Source organism: Salvelinus fontinalis, chromosome 33 (genome assembly GCF_029448725.1).
Source record: "Salvelinus fontinalis isolate EN_2023a chromosome 33, ASM2944872v1, whole genome shotgun sequence".
NCBI classification, from domain to species: domain Eukaryota; kingdom Metazoa; phylum Chordata; class Actinopteri; order Salmoniformes; family Salmonidae; genus Salvelinus; species Salvelinus fontinalis.
In genome coordinates, this window is record NC_074697.1 from 16,845,776 (window position 1) to 16,866,080 (window position 20,305).

The following is a 20,305-nucleotide window of genomic DNA, read 5'->3' on the forward strand; positions in this document are numbered from 1 at the left end:
GAGGTGGGGTTAGGGGTTATTCAGGACAGGACCTAACTATACTGGGGAGAAGGGGTTAGGGGTTATTCAGGACAGGGCCTAACTATACTGGGGAGGAGGGGTTAGGGGTTATTCAGGACAGGGCCTAACTATACTGGGGAGGAGGGGTTAGGGGTTATTCAGGACAGGGCCTAACTATACTGGGGAGGAGGGGTTAGGGGTTATTCAGGACAGGGCCTAACTATACTGGGGAGGGGGGGTTAGGGGTTATTCAGGACAGGGCCTAACTATACTGGGGAGGAGGGGTTAGGGGTTATTCAGGACAGGGCCTAACTATACTGGGGAGGAGGGGTTAGGGGTTATTCAGGACAGGACCTAACTATACTGGGGAGGAGGGGTTATTCAGGACAGGACCTAACTATACTGGGGAGGAGGGGTTAGGGGTTATTCATGACAGGGCCTAACTATACTGGGGAGGAGGGGTTAGGGGTTATTCAGGACAGGGCCTAACTATACTGGGGAGGAGGGGTTAGGGGTTATTCAGGACAGGGCCTAACTATACTGGGGAGGAGGGGTTAGGGGTTATTCAGGACAGGGCCTAACTATACTGGGGAGGAGGGGTTAGGGGTTATTCAGGACAGGACCTAACTATACTGGGGAGGAGGGGTTAGGGGTTATATTCAGGACAGGACCTAACTATACTGGGGAGGAGGGGTTAGGGGATATTCAGGACAGGACCTAACTATACTGGGGAGGAGGGGTTAGGGGTTATTCAGGACAGGGCCTAACTATACTGGGGAGGAGGGGTTAGGGGTTATTCAGGACAGGGCCTAACTATACTGGGGAGGAGGGGTTAGGGGTTATTCAGGACAGGGCCTAACTATACTGGCCCAATACGCACATGTCCTAGAGATATCCCCTATTGTAACAGTGGTTCGGGTGATGGTGAATGATGCTGGTGTCCTGGGTTTGAGACCCGGCTAGGGAAATCTCCCCTACTCTCACGTTCTTATCAATGTCCTGTATGTTAATGTATGTTAATGTCATTACTTGGCAACAGTTACAACACACCTATCTGATTAATTAAAATTAGTTTCTCATTGAAAGATGGCAAAATCGGTAGAATTGTAGAGCGAGTTCTCTTTGAGATGTTCAGCGCTCGTCTTCCTGAAATCCATACCGCGTATACCATGTAGAAGCAACACGTGTCTATGATTAGGAGTGACGTCACATCAGCACTCGCCATTACATTTCTATCTGAAACAGTCCTACTTTGTTGCTGGAACATGGCCCGGGTAGTAGTGTTGCTTCTGGTAGAAACATGGCCCGGGTAGTAGTGTTGCTTCTGGTAGAAACATGGCCCAGGTAGTAGTGTTGCTTCTGATAGAAACATGGCCCAGGTAGTAGTGTTGCTTCTGGTAGAAACATGGCCCAGGTGGTAGTGTTGCTTCTGGTAGAAACATGGCCCAGGTAGTAGTGTTGCTTCTGGTAGAAACATGGCCCAGGTGGTAGTGTTGCTTCTGATAGAAACATGGCCCAGGTAGTAGTGTTGCTTCTGATAGAAACATGGCCCAGGTGGTAGTGTTGCTTCTGGTAGAAACATGGCCCAGATAGTAGTGTTGCTTCTGGTAGAAACATGGCCCAGGTGGTAGTGTTGATTCTGGTAGAAACATGGCCCAGGTAGTAGTGTTGCTTCTGGTAGAAACATGGCCCAGGTAGTAGTGTTGCTTCTGATAGAAACATGGCCCAGGTGGTAGTGTTGCTTCTGATAGAAACATGGCCCAGGTAGTAGTGTTGCTTCTGATAGAAACATGGCCCAGGTAGTAGTGTTGCTTCTGGTAGAAACATGGCCCAGGTGGTAGTGTTGATTCTGGTAGAAACATGGCCCAGGTAGTAGTGTTGCTTCTGGTAGAAACATGGCCCACGTAGTAGTGTTGCTTCTGGTAGAAACATGGCCCAGGTAGTAGTGTTGCTTCTGATAGAAACATGGCCCAGGTAGTAGTGTTTCTTCTGGTAGAAACATGGCCCAGGTGGTAGTGTTGCTTCTGATAGAAACATGGTCCAGGTAGTAGTGTTGCTTCTGATAGAAACATGGCCCAGGTAGTAGTGTTGCTTCTGATAGAAACATGGTCCAGGTAGTAGTCTTGCTTCTGATAGAAACATGGCCCAGGTGGTAGTGTTGCTTCTGGGAGAAACATGGCCCAGGTGGTAGTGTTGCTTCTGGGAGAAACATGGCCCAGGTAGTAGTGTTGCTTCTGATAGAAAAATGGCCCAGGTAGTAGTGTTGCTTCTGATAGAAACATGGCCCAGGTGGTAGTGTTGCTTCTGGGAGAAACATGGCCCAGGTGGTAGTGTTGCTTCTGGGAGAAACATGGCCCAGGTAGTAGTGTTGCTTCTGATAGAAACATGGCCCAGGTAGTAGTGTTGCTTCTGGGAGAAACATGGCCCAGGTAGTAGTGTTGCTTCTGATAGAAACATGGCCCAGGTGGTAGTGTTGCTTCTGGTAGAAACATGGTCCAGGTAGTAGTGTTGCTTCTGATAGAAATATGGCCCAGGTAGTAGTGTTGCTTCTGGTAGAAACATGGCCCAGGTAGTAGTGTTGCTTCTGATAGAAACAAGGCCCAGGTAGTAGTGTTGCGTCTGATAGAAACATGGCCCAGGTTTGTTGCTTCTGGTAGAAACATGGCCCAGGTGGTAGTGTTGCTTCTGGTAGAAACATGGCCCATGTAGTAGTGTTGCTTCTGGTATAAACATGGCCCAGGTAGTAGTGTTGCTTCTGGTATAAACATGGCCCAGGCAGTAGTGTTGCTTCTGGTAGAAACAAGGCCCAGTAGGTAGTGTTGCTTCTGATAGAAACATGGCCCAGGTGGTAGTGTTGCTTCTGATAGAAACATGTCCCAGGTAGTAATGTTGCTTCTGATAGAAACATGGCCCAGGTAGTCGTGTTGCTTCTGATAGAAACATTGCCCAGGTAGTAGTGTTGCTTCTGATAGAAACATGGCCCGGGTAGTAGTGTTGCTTCTGGGAGAAACATGGCCCAGGTAGTAGTGTTGCTTCTGATAGAAACATGGCCCAGGTGGTAGTGTTGCTTCTGGTAGAAACATGGCCCATGTAGTAGTGTTGCTTCTGGTATAAACATGGCCCAGGTAGTAGTGTTGCTTCTGGTATAAACATGGCCCAGGCAGTAGTGTTGCTTCTGGTAGAAACAAGGCCCAGTAGGTAGTGTTGCTTCTGATAGAAACATGGCCCAGGTGGTAGTGTTGCTTCTGATAGAAACATGTCCCAGGTAGTAATGTTGCTTCTGATAGAAACATGGCCCAGGTAGTCGTGTTGCTTCTGATAGAAACATTGCCCAGGTAGTAGTGTTGCTTCTGATAGAAACATGGCCCAGGTAGTAGTGTTGCTTCTGGGAGAAACATGGCCCAGGTAGTAGTGTTGCTTCTGATAGAAACATGGCCCAGGTGGTAGTGTTGCTTCTGGTAGATACATGGCCCAGGTAGTAGTGTTGCTTCTGATAGAAACATGGCCCAGGTAGTAGTGTTGCTTCTGGTAGAAACATGCCCCAGGTGGTAGTGTTGCTTCTGGTAGAAACACAGCCCAGGCAGTAGTGTTGCTTCTGGTAGAAACATGGCCTGGGTAGTAGTGTTGCTTCTGATAGAAACATGGCCCAGGTAGTAGTGTTGCTTCTGGTAGAAACATGGCCCAGGTAGTAGTGTTGCTTCTGGTAGAAACATGGCCCAGGTAGTAGTGTTGCTTCTGGTAGAAACATGGCCCAGGTAGTAGTGTTGCTTCTGGTAGAAATATGGCCCAGGTAGTAGTGTTGCTTCTGATAGAAACATGGCCCAGGTAGTAGTGTTGCTTCTGGTAGAAACATGGCCCAGGTGGTAGTGTTGATTCTGGTAGAAACATGGCCCAGGTAGTAGTGTTGCTTCTGGTAGAAACATGGCCCACGTAGTAGTGTTGCTTCTGGTAGAAACATGGCCCAGGTAGTAGTGTTGCTTCTGATAGAAACATGGCCCAGGTAGTAGTGTTGCTTCTGGTAGAAACATGGCCCAGGTGGTAGTGTTGCTTCTGATAGAAACATGGTCCAGGTAGTAGTGTTGCTTCTGATAGAAACATGGCCCAGGTAGTAGTGTTGCTTCTGATAGAAACATGGTCCAGGTAGTAGTCTTGCTTCTGATAGAAACATGGCCCAGGTGGTAGTGTTGCTTCTGGGAGAAACATGGCCCAGGTGGTAGTGTTGCTTCTGGGAGAAACATGGCCCAGGTAGTAGTGTTGCTTCTGATAGAAAAATGGCCCAGGTAGTAGTGTTGCTTCTGATAGAAACATGGCCCAGGTGGTAGTGTTGCTTCTGGGAGAAACATGGCCCAGGTGGTAGTGTTGCTTCTGGGAGAAACATGGCCCAGGTAGTAGTGTTGCTTCTGATAGAAACATGGCCCAGGTAGTAGTGTTGCTTCTGGGAGAAACATGGCCCAGGTAGTAGTGTTGCTTCTGATAGAAACATGGCCCAGGTGGTAGTGTTGCTTCTGGTAGAAACATGGTCCAGGTAGTAGTGTTGCTTCTGATAGAAATATGGCCCAGGTAGTAGTGTTGCTTCTGGTAGAAACATGGCCCAGGTAGTAGTGTTGCTTCTGATAGAAACAAGGCCCAGGTAGTAGTGTTGCGTCTGATAGAAACATGGCCCAGGTTTGTTGCTTCTGGTAGAAACATGGCCCAGGTGGTAGTGTTGCTTCTGGTAGAAACATGGCCCATGTAGTAGTGTTGCTTCTGGTATAAACATGGCCCAGGTAGTAGTGTTGCTTCTGGTATAAACATGGCCCAGGCAGTAGTGTTGCTTCTGGTAGAAACAAGGCCCAGTAGGTAGTGTTGCTTCTGATAGAAACATGGCCCAGGTGGTAGTGTTGCTTCTGATAGAAACATGTCCCAGGTAGTAATGTTGCTTCTGATAGAAACATGGCCCAGGTAGTCGTGTTGCTTCTGATAGAAACATTGCCCAGGTAGTAGTGTTGCTTCTGATAGAAACATGGCCCGGGTAGTCGTGTTGCTTCTGATAGAAACATTGCCCAGGTAGTAGTGTTGCTTCTGATAGAAACATGGCCCGGGTAGTAGTGTTGCTTCTGGGAGAAACATGGCCCAGGTAGTAGTGTTGCTTCTGATAGAAACATGGCCCAGGTGGTAGTGTTGCTTCTGGTAGAAACATGGCCCATGTAGTAGTGTTGCTTCTGGTATAAACATGGCCCAGGTAGTAGTGTTGCTTCTGGTATAAACATGGCCCAGGCAGTAGTGTTGCTTCTGGTAGAAACAAGGCCCAGTAGGTAGTGTTGCTTCTGATAGAAACATGGCCCAGGTGGTAGTGTTGCTTCTGATAGAAACATGTCCCAGGTAGTAATGTTGCTTCTGATAGAAACATGGCCCAGGTAGTCGTGTTGCTTCTGATAGAAACATTGCCCAGGTAGTAGTGTTGCTTCTGATAGAAACATGGCCCAGGTAGTAGTGTTGCTTCTGATAGAAACATGGCCCAGGTAGTAGTGTTGCTTCTGGGAGAAACATGGCCCAGGTAGTAGTGTTGCTTCTGATAGAAACATGGCCCAGGTGGTAGTGTTGCTTCTGGTAGAAACATGGCCCATGTAGTAGTGTTGCTTCTGGTATAAACATGGCCCAGGTAGTAGTGTTGCTTCTGGTAGATACATGGCCCAGGTAGTAGTGTTGCTTCTGATAGAAACATGGCCCAGGTAGTAGTGTTGCTTCTGGTAGAAACATGCCCCAGGTGGTAGTGTTGCTTCTGGTAGAAACACAGCCCAGGCAGTAGTGTTGCTTCTGGTAGAAACATGGCCCGGGTAGTAGTGTTGCTTCTGATAGAAACATGGCCCAGGTAGTAGTGTTGCTTCTGGTAGAAACATGGCCCAGGTAGTAGTGTTGCTTCTGGTAGAAACATGGCCCAGGTAGTAGTGTTGCTTCTGGTAGAAACATGGCCCAGGTAGTAGTGTTGCTTCTGGTAGAAATATGGCCCAGGTAGTAGTGTTGCTTCTGATAGAAACATGGCCCAGGTAGTAGTGTTGCTTCTGGTAGAAACATGGCCCAGGTGGTAGTGTTGCTTCTGGTAGAAACACAGCCCAGGTAGTAGTGTTGCTTCTGGTAGAAACATGGCCCGGGTAGTAGTGTTGCTTCTGATAGAAACATGGCCCAGGTAGTAGTGTTGCTTCTGATAGAAACATGGCCCAGGTAGTAGTGTTGCTTCTGATAGAAACATGGCCCTGGTAGTAGTGTTGCTTCTGATAGAAACATGGTCCAGGTGGTAGTGTTGCTTCAGGTAGAAACATGGCCCAGGTAGTAGTGTTGCTTCTGGTAGAAACATGGCCCAGGTAGTAGTGTTCCTTCTGGTAGAAACATGGCCCAGGTAGTAGTGTTGCTTCTGGTAGAAACATGGCCCAGGTAGTAGTGTTGCTTCTGGTAGAAACATGGCCAAGGTAGTAGTGTTCCTTCTGGAAGAAACATGGTCCAGGTAGTAGTGTTGTTTCTGATAGAAACATGGCCCAGGTAGTAGTGTTGCTGCTGATAGAAACATGGCCCAGGTAGTAGTGTTGCTTCTGGTAGAAACATGGCCAGAACATGGTTACCATATTCTCAGAATATCAGAAATTTGTATTTTTACAGTAGCATGTCTGTACTTTCTCGCATTTGCCATCTACGCAATGATGATGCCAGTTATACCAAAACAATATACAACACAGAGTTCCATCTGCAAGTTTTAAATGTGGAAAAACCGACAAATTGCAACAGAATTACTTGGGACAAATCACAGAAATCTCAATATGTTAAAAAGGGGCAATCTGCAGCTGGAACTTTTAAAGGAATGATATACATAGTATGTGATTTGGATTTCAAGAAGACCACGGAGAAATGTTCAGCTATATAGAATTAATAAATAACAAATCATTTACGAGATGTGATCATAATTTGTACTCGAGGGGGTAATCCTACAGATTACCATCTTTCATTGAGAAACAAATTTTAATTTATCAGATAAGTGTGTTGTAACTGTTGCCAAATAATGACATTAACATATACTGCTAAGAATGTGACAGCTGGGTGCCTCCCCTACCTAGGCCACCAGCACCAATGACGAAGGCCCAACCACTGTCTCAATAACGGATAACTCTAGGGTGCTAATTGGGGCAGTATAATTAGGGCCCTGTCCTGTCCAGTGGAAACCGTAACACTCCTCCCTCTCTGAAACAACTTCGTGGAGATTAGTCATTTCAGGAGTATCATTAAAAACAAGTTAATATGCCTCAACAACATTAGACACATATACAGAAAGACCTTAAAGTGCTTGAAATAAGTCAATGCAATTTAGCATAGTGATTCAGGAGTATCATTTTTGCAACGTTCCCATGAAGCGTGTTCTGAGAACATTGCAACCGTGTTCTGAGAACATTGCAACCGTGTTCTGAGAACATTGCAACCGTGTTCTGAGAACATTGCAACCGTGTTCTGAGAACATTGCAACCGTGTTCTGAGAACATTGCATCCGTGTTCTGAGAACATTGCAACCGTGTTCTGAGAACATTGCAACCGTGTTCTGAGAACATTGCAACCGTGTTCTGAGAACATTGCAACCGTGTTCTGAGAACATTGCAACCAGGTTCTGAGAACATTGCAACCGTGTTCTGAGAACATTGCAACCGTGTTCTGAGAACATTGCAACCGTGTTCTGAGAACATTGCAACCGTGTTCTGAGAACATTGCATTTACATTACATTTACATTTAAGTCATTTAGCAGACGCTCTTATCCAGAGCGACTTACAAATTGGTGCATTCACCTAATGACATCCAGTGGAACAGCCACTTTACAATAGTGCATCTACATCTTTTAAGGGGGGGGGGGGGGGGCAGAAGGATTGCTTTATCCTATCCTAGGTATTCCTTGAAGAGGTGGGGTTTCAGGTGTCTCCGGAAGGTGGTGATTGACTCCGCTGTCCTGGCGTCGTGAGGGAGTTTGTTCCACCATTGGGGTGCCAGAGCAGCGAACAGTTTTGATTGGGCTGAGCGGGAACTGTACTTCCTCAGTGGTAGGGAGGCGAGCAGGCCAGAGGTGGATGAACGCAGTGCCCTTGTTTGGGTGTAGGGCCTGATCAGAGCCTGAAGGTACTGAGGTGCCGTTCCCCTCACAGCTCCGTAGGCAAGCACCATGGTCTTGTAGCGGATGCGAGCTTCAACTGGAAGCCAGTGGAGAGAGCGGAGGAGCGGGGTGACGTGAGAGAACTTGGGAAGGTTGAACACCAGACGGGCTGCGGCGTTCTGGATGAGTTGTAGGGGTTTGATGGCACAGGCAGGGAGCCCAGCCAACAGCGAGTTGCAGTAATCCAGACGGGAGATGACAAGTGCCTGGATTAGGACCTGCGCCGCTTCCTGTGTGAGGCAGGGTCGTACTCTGCGGATGTTGTAGAGCATGAACCTACAGGAACGGGCCACCGCCTTGATGTTAGTTGAGAACGACAGGGTGTTGTCCAGGATCACGCCAAGGTTCTTAGCGCTCTGGGAGGAGGACACAATGGAGTTGTCAACCGTGATGGCGAGATCATGGAACGGGCAGTCCTTCCCCGGGAGGAAGAGCAGCTCCGTCTTGCCGAGGTTCAGCTTGAGGTGGTGATCCGTCATCCACACTGATATGTCTGCCAGACATGCAGAGATGCGATTCGCCACCTGGTCATCAGAAGGGGGAAAGGAGAAGATTAGTTGTGTGTCGTCTGCATAGCAATGATAGGAGAGACCATGTGAGGTTATGACAGAGCCAAGTGACTTGGTGTATAGCGAGAATAGGAGAGGGCCTAGAACAGAGCCCTGGGGGACACCAGTGGTGAGAGCGCGTGGTGAGGAGACAGATTCTCGCCACGCCACCTGGTAGGAGCGACCTGTCAGGTAGGACGCAATCCAAGCGTGGGCCGCGCCGGAGATGCCCAACTCGGAGAGGGTGGAGAGGAGGATCTGATGGTTCACAGTATCGAAGGCAGCCGATAGGTCTAGAAGGATGAGAGCAGAGGAAAGAGAGTTAGCTTTAGCAGTGCGGAGCGCCTCCGTGATACAGAGAAGAGCAGTCTCAGTTGAGTGACTAGTCTTGAAACCTGACTGATTTGGATCAAGAAGGTCATTCTGAGAGAGATAGCAGGAGAGCTGGCCAAGGACGGCACGTTCAAGAGTTTTGGAGAGAAAAGAAAGAAGGGATACTGGTCTGTAGTTGTTGACATCGGAGGGATCGAGTGTAGGTTTTTTCAGAAGGGGTGCAACTCTCGCTCTCTTGAAGACGGAAGGGACGTAGCCAGCGGTCAGGGATGAGTTGATGAGCGAGGTGAGGTAAGGGAGAAGGTCTCCGGAAATGGTCTGGAGAAGAGAGGAGGGGATAGGGTCAAGCGGGCAGGTTGTTGGGCGGCCGGCCGTCACAAGACGCGAGATTTCATCTGGAGAGAGGGGAGAGAAAGAGGTCAAAGCACAGGGTAGGGCAGTGTGAGCAGAACCAGCGGTGTCGTTTGACTTAGCAAACGAGGATCGGATGTCGTCGACCTTCTTTTCAAAATGGTTGACGAAGTCGTCTGCAGAGAGGGAGGAGGGGGGGGGGGGGGGGCGGAGGATTCAGGAGGGAGGAGAAGGTGGCAAAGAGCTTCCTAGGGTTAGAGGCAGATGCTTGGAATTTAGAGTGGTAGAAAGTGGCTTTAGCAGCAGAGACAGAAGAGGAAAATGTAGAGAGGAGGGAGTGAAAGGATGCCAGGTCCGCAGGGAGGCGAGTTTTCCTCCATTTCCGCTCGGCTGCCCGGAGCCCTGTTCTGTGAGCTCGCAATGAGTCGTCGAGCCACGGAGCGGGAGGGGAGGACCGAGCCGGCCTGGAGGATAGGGGACATAGAGAGTCAAAGGATGCAGAAAGGGAGGAGAGGAGGGTTGAGGAGGCAGAATCAGGAGATAGGTTGGAGAAGGTTTGGGCAGAGGGAAGAGATGATAGGATGGAAGAGGAGAGAGTAGCGGGGGAGAGAGAGCGAAGGTTGGGACGGCGCGATACCATCCGAGTAGGGGCAGTGTGGGAAGTGTTGGACGAGAGCGAGAGGGAAAAGGATACAAGGTAGTGGTCGGAGACTTGGAGGGGAGTTGCAATGAGGTTAGTGGAAGAACAGCATCTAGTAAAGATGAGGTCAAGCGTATTGCCTGCCTTGTGAGTAGGGGGGGAAGGTGAGAGGGTGAGGTCAAAAGAGGAGAGGAGTGGAAAGAAGGAGGCAGAGAGGAATGAGTCAAAGGTAGACATGGGGAGGTTAAAGTCACCCAGAACTGTGAGAGGTGAGCCGTCCTCAGGAAAGGAGCTTATCAAGGCATCAAGCTCATTGATGAACTCTCCAAGGGAACCTGGAGGGCGATAAATGATAAGGATGTTAAGCTTGAAAGGGCTGGTAACTGTGACAGCATGGAATTCAAAGGAGGCGATAGACAGATGGGTAAGGGGAGAAAGAGAGAATGACCACTTGGGAGAGATGAGGATCCCGGTGCCACCACCCCGCTGACCAGAAGCTCTCGGGGTGTGCGAGAACACGTGGGCAGACGAAGAGAGAGCAGTAGGAGTAGCAGTGTTATCTGTGGTGAGCCATGTTTCCGTCAGTGCCAAGAAGTCGAGGGACTGGAGGGAGGCATAGGCTGAGATGAGCTCTGCCTTGTTGGCCGCGGATCGGCAGTTCCAGAGGCTACCGGAGACCTGGAACTCCACGTGGGTCGTGCGGGCTGGGACCACCAGGTTAGGGTGGGCGCGGCCACGCGGTGTGAGGCGTTTGTATGGTCTGTGCAGAGAGGAGAGAACAGGGATAGACAGACACATATTTGACAGGGTACAGAAGAGGCTACGCTAAAGCAAAGGAGATTAGAATGACAAGTGGGCTACACGTCTCGAATGTTCAGAAAGTTAAGCTTACGTAGCAAAAAATCAATAAAATTACAAATCTTATTGACTAAAATGATATAGTACTGCTGGCTGGTGAAGTAGCCTGGCTAGCAGTAGCTGCGTTGTTGAAAGTGAAGCTGGCTAGGTGACCTCGACAGTTTCTCTAAATTTCTCTAAACTACACAATTATCATGGATACAAGGACAGCAAAGACAACTAGCTAACACTACGCTAATCAAGTCGTTCCGTTGTAATGTAAGTTTCTACAGTGCTGCTATTCGGTAGAAGTTGGCTAGCTAGCAGTGTTAGCTAGCAGTGTTGGCTAGGTAGGAGGACAGCAGCGCGGCAGGCGAAACTAGCTGGCTAGCTAACCGATAATTACTCAAAGTTACACAATTATCTTAGATACAAAGCTAGCAAAGAAAACTATGTAGCTAGCTAACACTACACAAAACAAGTCGTTCCGTTGTATTGTAATCGTTTCTACAATGCTCTTCGGTGGCAAGCTGGCTAGCTAGCAGTGATGGCTACGTTGCGTTAATTTCGAACGAAAAATAGCTCGCTAGCGAACCTCAATAACGACGCAATTATGTTTGATAAAAGACGGCTATGTAGCTAGCTAAGATCAAACAAATCAAACCGTTGTACTGTAATGAAAATGAAAATCAGACCGTTGTACTATAATGAAATGTAATGAAAAGTTATACTACTATTCGGTAGACGGTGGACGTTTGCTAGCTGCTGGGCAGATAGCAGTGGACAACGAGACGACGAAATACGATAATTACGCAGTTATCTTTGATACACAGACGGCTATGTAGCTAGTTAAGAAGAAATTGCTAAGGTTGGACAAATTAAATCGTTGTACTATAATGAAATGTAATGAAAAGTTGCATCCGTGTTCTGAGAACATTGCAACCGTGTTCTGAGAACATTGCAACCGTGTTCTGAGAACATTGCAACCGTGTTCTGAGAACATTGCAACCGTGTTCTGAGAACATTGCAACCGTGTTCTGAGAACATTGCAACCAGGTTCTGAGAACATTGCAACCGTGTTCTGAGTATGTTTGGTGGGACGTTGATGGAATATTCTCCTAACCCGCAGAAAACTGGACACAATTTTTTTTGCAATGTTCTCATGAAACGTGTCTAGTACATAAAAAAATCTTAAATTCTGAGAACATGGTAATTTCTTGTGGATTGACGAGGAATTGAATAATGTTCTGGTTGAGAGGGATCAGGCAAAAGGATTGGCAAATTACCGTTTGCAAACGTACTTCAAATTAAGAATTAATGTGACTAAACTGAATAAAAAGAAGAAACTATACTATGAAACAAACATAAATTCTATAAAAATGACAGTAAAAAGCTTTGGAGCACCTTAAGCTTTGGCAAAAAAGGCAAACTCAGTCATTCATTGAATCAAATGGCTCATTCATCACAAAACCCACTGATACTTTGTTGATTTTTTCATTGGTAAGATTAGCAAATTTTGGCATGACATGCCAGCAACTTGGATGGAAAATTACTGAGGATAATAGAGGACGATATTGCCATTCCTATTTGACATATCTTCAATTTAAGTCTACTAGAATATGTGTGCCCCCAGGCCTGGAGGGAAGCAGCAAAAGTCATTCTGCTATCTAAGAATAGTAAAGCCTCTTTTACTAGCTCAAATAGCCGACCAATCAGCCTGTTACCAACCCTTAGTAAACTTTTGGAAAAAATTGTGTTTGACCAAATACAATGCTATTTTACAATAAACAAATTGACAGACTTTCAGCACGCTTGTAGGGAAGGACAATAAACAAGAACAGCACTTACACAAATGACTGATGATTGGCTGAGAGAAATTGATGATGAAAAGATTGTGGAGGCTGTTTTGTTAGACTTCAGCGTGGCTTTTGACATTATCGGTCATAGTCTGCTGCTGTAAAAACATACGTGTTATGGCTTTACACACCCTGCTATAATGTGGATAAAGAGTTAGCTGTCTAACAGAACACAGAGGGTGTTCTTTAATGGAAGCCTCTCCAACATAATCCAGGTAAAATGAAGAGTTCCCCAGGGTAGCTGTCTAGGCCCCTTACTTTTTTTCAATCAATACTAATGACATGCCACTGACTGTGAGTAAAGCCAGAGTGTCTATGTATGCGGATGACTCAACACTATACACGTCAGCTACTACAGCGACTGAAATGACTGCAACACTTTAACAAAGAGCTGCAGTTAGTTTCAGAGTGGGTGGGAAGGAATAAGTTAGTCCTAAATATTTATAAAACTAAAAGCATTGGGACAAATCATTCATTCAAGTGGGTCTGGGCAGGGGTGATGTGGATGTTTGTGTGATGTTGCTGTTTGTACGTGGATGTTTTGTATTGCTGATAAAAGGTCAAATAAAAATCTTATAAAAAGATGTGTATAACAAAAAAGCTCACAGAATGACAGATTGGAGAGCTTTGCTAGCTGACAGTGCTGAGGGGTCACAGTTTCAGCTCACAGAATGACAGATTGGAGAGCTTTGCTAGCTGACAGTGCTTAGGGACTGTGGTGACAGATTGGAGAGCTTTGCTAGCTGACAGCGCTGACTCACAGCTTCCTGTAATGTACCCAAGCAGCCTAGAGAAGATGCGTGTCCCCAATGGCACCCTATTCCCGCTATAGTGCACTACTTTAGACCAGGGCTCATAGTGCACTACATAGTGGATAGGGTGCCATTTGGTAATCAGTTAAGGTGTGAATCAGAGCGATTAAAAGCATCAGGAATCACACACCACATCAGGTAGCCTTGAGTTAGAGAGAGACAATGGTCTCACACAGCGTAATATACGGCATAGTCCAACCAACAAGAAAATGACAGTTGATGGTATGAACCAATAAAAAGACAAAGACACGACAAACAGTGAAGAAAACCAAAAGATGTGAGTAAAGAGTAGTAGATGTAGCTAGTTAGTTTAGAGAGCAGGCTCACCAGATGCAGCGTGTCAGAGATGGACTCTGAGGAGCCCTTGCTCCTCTTCAGGGCAGACATGGGAGGCTGGCGGACAGAAAGACGACAGACAGATGGAGAGGCAGAGAGGAGGAGAGCACAGTCAGATGGACGGACAGCCAAAGATTCCAGAGCGTAGGAGAGGACCGTCGGTCAGTCAAAGATTCCAGAGCGTAGGAGAAGACCGTCGGTCAGTCAAAGCCTCAGTCAGCGGAAGAAGGGAAGAGTCCAATATAAAGGAGAGCTCTCTCTCTCTACCCCCCCTCCTCCTCTCTCTCTCCTCTCCCCCCTCCTCCTCCTCCTCTCTCTCTCTCCTCGTCCCCCCCTTCTCCTCCTCCTCTCTCTCTCTACCCCCCCTCCTCCTCCTCTCTCTCTCTCTCCTCTCCCCCCCTCCTCCTCTTTCTCCTCCCCCCTCCTCCTCCTTCTCCTCCCCCCTCCTCCTCCTTCTCCTCACCATCCTCCTTCTCCTCTCCCCCCTCCTCTCTCTCTCTCCTCTCCCCCCTCCTCCTCTCTCTCCTCTCCCCCCTCCTCCTCTCTCCCCCCCCCTTCCTCCTCTCTCTCCTCTCCCCCCTCCTCCTCTCTCTCTCTCCTCTCCCTCCTCTCCTCTCCCTCCTCCTCCTCTCTCTCTCCTCCTCCCCAAGGGGTTTTACTGGCATGGGACACATATGTTAACATTGCCAAAGCAAGTGAGGTAGATAACATACAAAAGTGAAATAAACAATAAAAATTAACAGTAAACATTCCACTCACAGAAGTTCCAAAAGAATAAAGACATTACAAATGTCATATTATGTATATACACAGTGTTATAACGATGTACAAATGGTTAAAGTACACAAGGGAAGATGAATAAATATGGGTGGAATTTACAATGGTGTTTGTTCTTCACTGGTTGCCCTTTTCTTGTGGCAACAGGTCACAAATCTTGCTGCTGTGATGGCACACTGTGGTATTTCACCCAGTAGATATGTGAGTTTATCAAAATCGGGTTTGTTTTCGAATTCTTTGTGGATCTGTGGAATCTGAGGGAAATATGTGTCTCTAATATGGTCATACATTGGGCAGGAGGTTAGGAAGTGCAGCTCAGTTTCCACCTCATTTTGTGGGCAGTGTGCACATAGCCTGTCTTCTCTTGAGAGCCAGGTCTGCCTACGGCGGCCTTTCTCAATAGCAAGGCTATGCTCACTGAATCTGTACATAGTCAAAGCTTTCTTTAAGTTTGGGTCAGTCACAGTGGTCAGGTATTCTGTCACTGTGTACTCTCTGTTTAGGACAAATAGCATTCTAGTTTGCACTGTTATTTTGTTAATTCTTTCCAATGTGTCAAGTAATTATCTTTTTGTTTTCTCATGATTGTGTTGCTGTCCTGGGGCTCTGTGGGGTCTGTTTGTCTTTGTGAACAGAGCCCCAGGACCAGCTTGCTTAGGGGACTCTTCTCCAGGTTCATCTCCCTGTAGGTGATGGCTTTGTTATGGAAGGTTTGGGAATCACTTCCTTTTAGGTGGTTGTAAAATTTAAACGGCTCTTTTCTGGATTTTGATAATTAGCGGGTATCAGCCTAATTCTGCTCTGCATGCATTATTGGGTGTTTTACTTTTGTTCACAGAGGATATTTTTTTGCAGAGTTCTGCATGCAGGGTCTCAATATGGTGTTTGTCCCATTTGGTGAATTCTTGGTTGGTGAGCGGACCCCAGACCTCACAACCATAAAGGGCAATGGGTTCTATTACCAATTCAAATATTTTTAGCCAGATCCTAATCGGTATGTCAAATTTTATGTTCCTTTTTATGGCATAGAAGGTCCTTCTTGCATTGTCTCTCAGATCGTTCACAGCTTTTTGGAAGTTACCAGTGGTGTTGATGTTTAGGCTGAGGTATGTAAAGTTTTTTGTGTCGTCTAGGACAACGGTGTCTAGATGTAATTTACATTTGTGGTCCTGGCAATTGGACCTTTTTTTGAAACACCATTATTTTTTGTCTTACTGAGATTTACTGTCAGGGCCCAGGTCTGGCATAATCTGTGCAGAAGATCTAGGTGCTGCTGTAGGCCCTCCTTGGTTGGGGACAGAAGCACCAGAACTTCTAATAGGGTCTGGGTGCTGCAGACTGTTCTAGTACCATCGCCAATTCATTGATATACATGTAGAAGAGGGTGGGGCTTAAGCTGCATCCCTGTCTCACCCCCCGGCCCTGTCTCACCCCCCGCCCTGTCTCACCCCCACGGCCCTGTCTCACCCCCACGGCCCTGTCTCACCCCCACGGCCCTGTCTCACCCCCACGGCCCTGTCTCACCCCCACGGCCCTGTCTCCCCCCCACGGCCCTGTCTCACCTCCCGGCCCTGTCTCACCCCGCGGCCCTGTCTCACCCCGCGGCCCTGTCTCACCCTGCGGCCCTGTCTCACCCCGCGGCCCTGTGGCCTGAAACGTGTTTGTTTTTTGCCAAATTTAACCGCACACTTGTTATTTGTGTACATGGATTTTATAACATTTACATTTAAGTCATTTAGCAGACGCTCTTATCCAGAGCGACTTACAAATTGGAAAGTTCATACATATTCATCCTGGTCCCCCCGTGGGAATTGAACCCTGGTCCCCCTGTGGGAAATGAACCCACAACCCTGGCGTTGCAAGCGCCATGCTCTACCAACTGAGCCACACCATATAATGTTGTATGTTTTTCCCCAATTCCACTTTTGATCAATTTGTATAGCAGACCCTCATGCCAAATTGAGTCAAGAGTTTTTTTTAAAAAATCAACAAAGAATGAGAAGATTTTGCCTTGTTTTGTTTGTCAATTAGGGTGTGCAGGGTGAATACGTGGTCTGTCATATGGTAATTTGGTAAAAAGCCAATATGACATTTGCTCAGTACATTGTTTTCGCTGAGGAAATGTACGAGTCTGCTGTTAATGATAATGCAGAGGATTGCTGTTGATGCATATCCCCTGGTAGTTATTTCTCTTACGATTATTTTATTAACCTACATCATGTTATTTCAATATCTAAATTGGTCATGGTAAAAGCATTTAATTGTGTTCGGTAAAAATTAGACTTTTCAAATGTTTCATGCAACATTATTGGCAAGTAACTTGATGCCTACTGTGCCAGAGCGATTTGCTAAACGGGAGTGACGAGTCTGTGGATATATACAGTAATATTATCAAAATCCATATTTGAAATCGTTATAAAATGTACGATACAATATTCACATTATTTAAAATATCGGAATTGGTCGATAAAAAGAGAAGGTTATGGATGCATATTAGACAAAACTTTTTTTTACAGGTGATTGTGTCAGACGAAAATTATATGAAACGTTTTAACCATTGCGTCATCTGATGTACAGTCAGATTCACCTGTTGCCGGGCAGTAGAGTTCACAGCTGACGACGCCTCATCGTGATTGATTATTCCCCCATTCCATGACCATCTTTCCATTGCGGTACCTCCAACTATCATGATTACTAGCTGAGAGGAACTTGTATGAGTTGATTTTTACTCCCGGCTCAGAGTTTGTCTGAGCAGTGTCTTAACGTCCTAAAACCTACTCTAAGCTGGGAGGTTTTCTAGTTGCCTTAAAACAGGTTTAAACAGGATTCCTAGGACTTTTTCTGAGACGCTTTGTGGATACGGGCTCTGGTTTCTCCTCCGTTCGAGCAAGATGCACACAGTAGCAGCGGTGGAACCAAGTCATTGTTTTACAAGTCACAAATAAGTCTCAGCACTCAAGTCCCAAGTCAAGACAGGCAAGTCCGAGTCAAGTCTCAAGTCAAGACCGACAAGTCTCAAGTCAAATCTCAAGTCCTAAACTTTGAGTTGAGTCCTAAACAAGTCATAATGTGCTCTTCACCAAATGTAATACCATTTTATATATTTAACAAGAGTAATAGTTAGTATATTACATTTACGCAAATCATGAATGCTTTTAAAAATATATTTATTTATTACTTTCAAAATAAACTTTATTTCCATGGAAATACATGGGTAGCCCCCCCCCCCATTTTTTATATTTGGGCTTGGGGAGGGTATCAAGTCAGGTCGGGGAGGGTATCAAGTCAGGTCGGGGAGGGTATCAAGTCAGGTCGGGTATCAAGTCAGGTCGGGGAGGGTATCCAGTCAGGTCGGGGAGGGTATCAAGTCAGGTCGGGGAGGGTATCAAGTCAGGTCGGGGAGGGTATCAAGTCAGGTCGGGGAGGGTATCCAGTCAGGTCGGGGAGGGTATCAAGTCAGGTCGGGGAGGGTATCAAGTCAGGTCGGGGAGGGTATCAAGTCAGGTCGGGGAGGGTATCAAGTCAGGTCGGGGAGGGTATCAAGTCAGGTCGGGGAGGGTATCAAGTCAGGTCGGGGAGGGTATCAAGTCAGGTCGGGGAGGGTATCAAGTCAGGTCGGGGTGGGTATCAAGTCAGGTCGGGGAGGGTATCAAGTCAGGTTGGAGAGGGTATCAAGTCAGGTCGGGGAGGGTATCAAGTCAGGTCGGGGAGGGTATCAAGTCAGGTTGGAGAGGGTATCAAGTCAGGTCGGGGAGGGTATCAAGTCAGGTCGGGGAGGGTATCAAGTCAGGTCGGGGTGGGTATCAAGTCAGGTCAATTTAAAAGGCTCAAGTCCAAGTTAAGTCACGAGTCATTGGTGTTAAAGTCAAAGTAAAGTTGCAAGTCATCATATTTGTGAGTCCAAGTCATGTGACTCGAGTCCAAGTCATGTGACTCGAGTCCAAGTCATGTGACTCGAGTCCAAGTCATGTGACTCGAGTCCAAGTCATGTGACTCGAGTCCAAGTCATGTGACGAGTCATTGGTGTTAAAGTCAAAGTAAAGTTGCAAGTCATCATATTTGTGAGTCCAAGTCATGTGACTCGAGTCCAAGTCATGTGACTCGAGTCCAAGTCATGTGACTCGAGTCCAAGTCATGTGACTCGAGTCCAAGTCATGTGACTCGAGTCCAAGTCATGTGACTCGAGTCCAAGTCATGTGACTCGAGTCCAAGTCATGTGACTCGAGTCCAAGTCATGTGACTCGAGTCCATACCTCTGCACAGTGGTACACACAGCACAACACTCAGTGCCACTTGCCTGCCACTCCACGAACCCAGAGGCTCCTAAGAGACACCTAATACATTACAATAAGTATGTGTGTGGAGGGAGGGGGCTGTCAAAACTATCAAACGATAGTAGCTTGGTCTGTGCAGTGAAGAAAAAACTGTGAGTAGCGTGGTAGTTTCTAAAAAATGTGGTGGTTTAAACTTAACGTAACTAACTAGTTATGTTTTGTGTAAGAAAGTATAATCTATTGTGGTGCATGAACTGGCCATACACGTTAGCTAATGTTACAGTCTTACGTTGGCTTAGGTTACTTAACTAGCTAAAATGAATTGGCTATCATAGCAGCCTTGGATGTTTGCTAGTTTATTGTGCACATTTGTTTCTGCTCTGATTACACGTGTCTAGATCAGCAGTTTACACATGATGACTCCAGCCTTACGTGAAAGACCTTACTTGGTAAAAATATAGCTAGCTATCTTTCCTCACTTGTTGGATAACTACCTAGCTAACGTTAGCTCTCGTCTGACTGGTACAAGGTTACGTTAGCTATATAACCTAGCAAATCAAAATGTCTGTTTGCGTTTATTGATTAACCTCAGCTTGAACACCACCATAGAGCTAGCTAAATACAGTAGTCTAGGTTTGTTGCATACACTTCATGACTGGCAGCATGGTGCAAGCAGACCGGTGTTACAGAACTCAGAGCTTCCGCTAAAATAAAAAATAAAAAGATGTTATTATTGTCAGAAATGCTACAAAAAAGGTAGCATATTGTTGACTGAAATGTGTACACGTGAGAGCAATAAATTATACATTTAATAAAAACTGATGCTACAAATTTAGTCAACCCTGCATTTTTTAAGTCCAAAGGTCACTTAATGGACGCTATAGTCCCGTTGTAATCCAACGTCTAGAATTTGAGCTAGGTAGGCGCAAGAAATACTATTAAAAAATCAATTGCTAACCACCTTGTTAAAAAAAATCTAGTACGTAGTTCTCAGTAACGGCCGTACGGCTCATGACAAGAGGCGGGTTGTGTTGTGTTGTGTACATCAAATCATGTCGATTTGATTTTTTTTAAATCGAGATTGGTGTCATTATGGCTTAGATTTGATGGTAAGGAGATTTTAATTTAATACTGAGCTTCAATCAAGGCCTATAACAGACGCAATCATTTCTCCACATGGCTTCAGAGAGATAATCAGGGGGGGGGCAATCATTTCTCCACATGGCTCCAGAGAGATAATCAGGGGGGCAATCATTTCTCCACATGGCTCCAGAGAGATAATCAGGGGGGGCAATCATTTCTCCACATGGCTTTAGAGAGATAATCAGGGGGCAATCATTTCTCCACATGGCTTCAGAGAGATAATCACGGGGCAATCA

At 46.5% G+C, this 20,305-nt stretch overlaps 1 protein-coding gene across 4 annotated transcripts in view; it reads right to left on the minus strand.

Annotated features, from left to right (window-relative positions):
* The window catches only part of LOC129831770 (rho guanine nucleotide exchange factor TIAM1-like), an 86,822-nt gene that overhangs the window by 52,640 nt on the left and 13,877 nt on the right, over positions 1-20,305 (minus strand). For 3 of the 4 annotated variants that reach the window (XM_055895203.1, XM_055895205.1, XM_055895201.1), the window contains one exon: positions 13,867-13,932. The exons of the other annotated variant lie outside the window; for it this stretch is intronic. In XM_055895203.1, the coding sequence (XP_055751178.1) occupies positions 13,867-13,932 (66 nt within the window). The remainder of the gene's footprint in view (positions 1-13,866; positions 13,933-20,305) is intronic. 4 annotated transcript variants of the gene reach the window in all.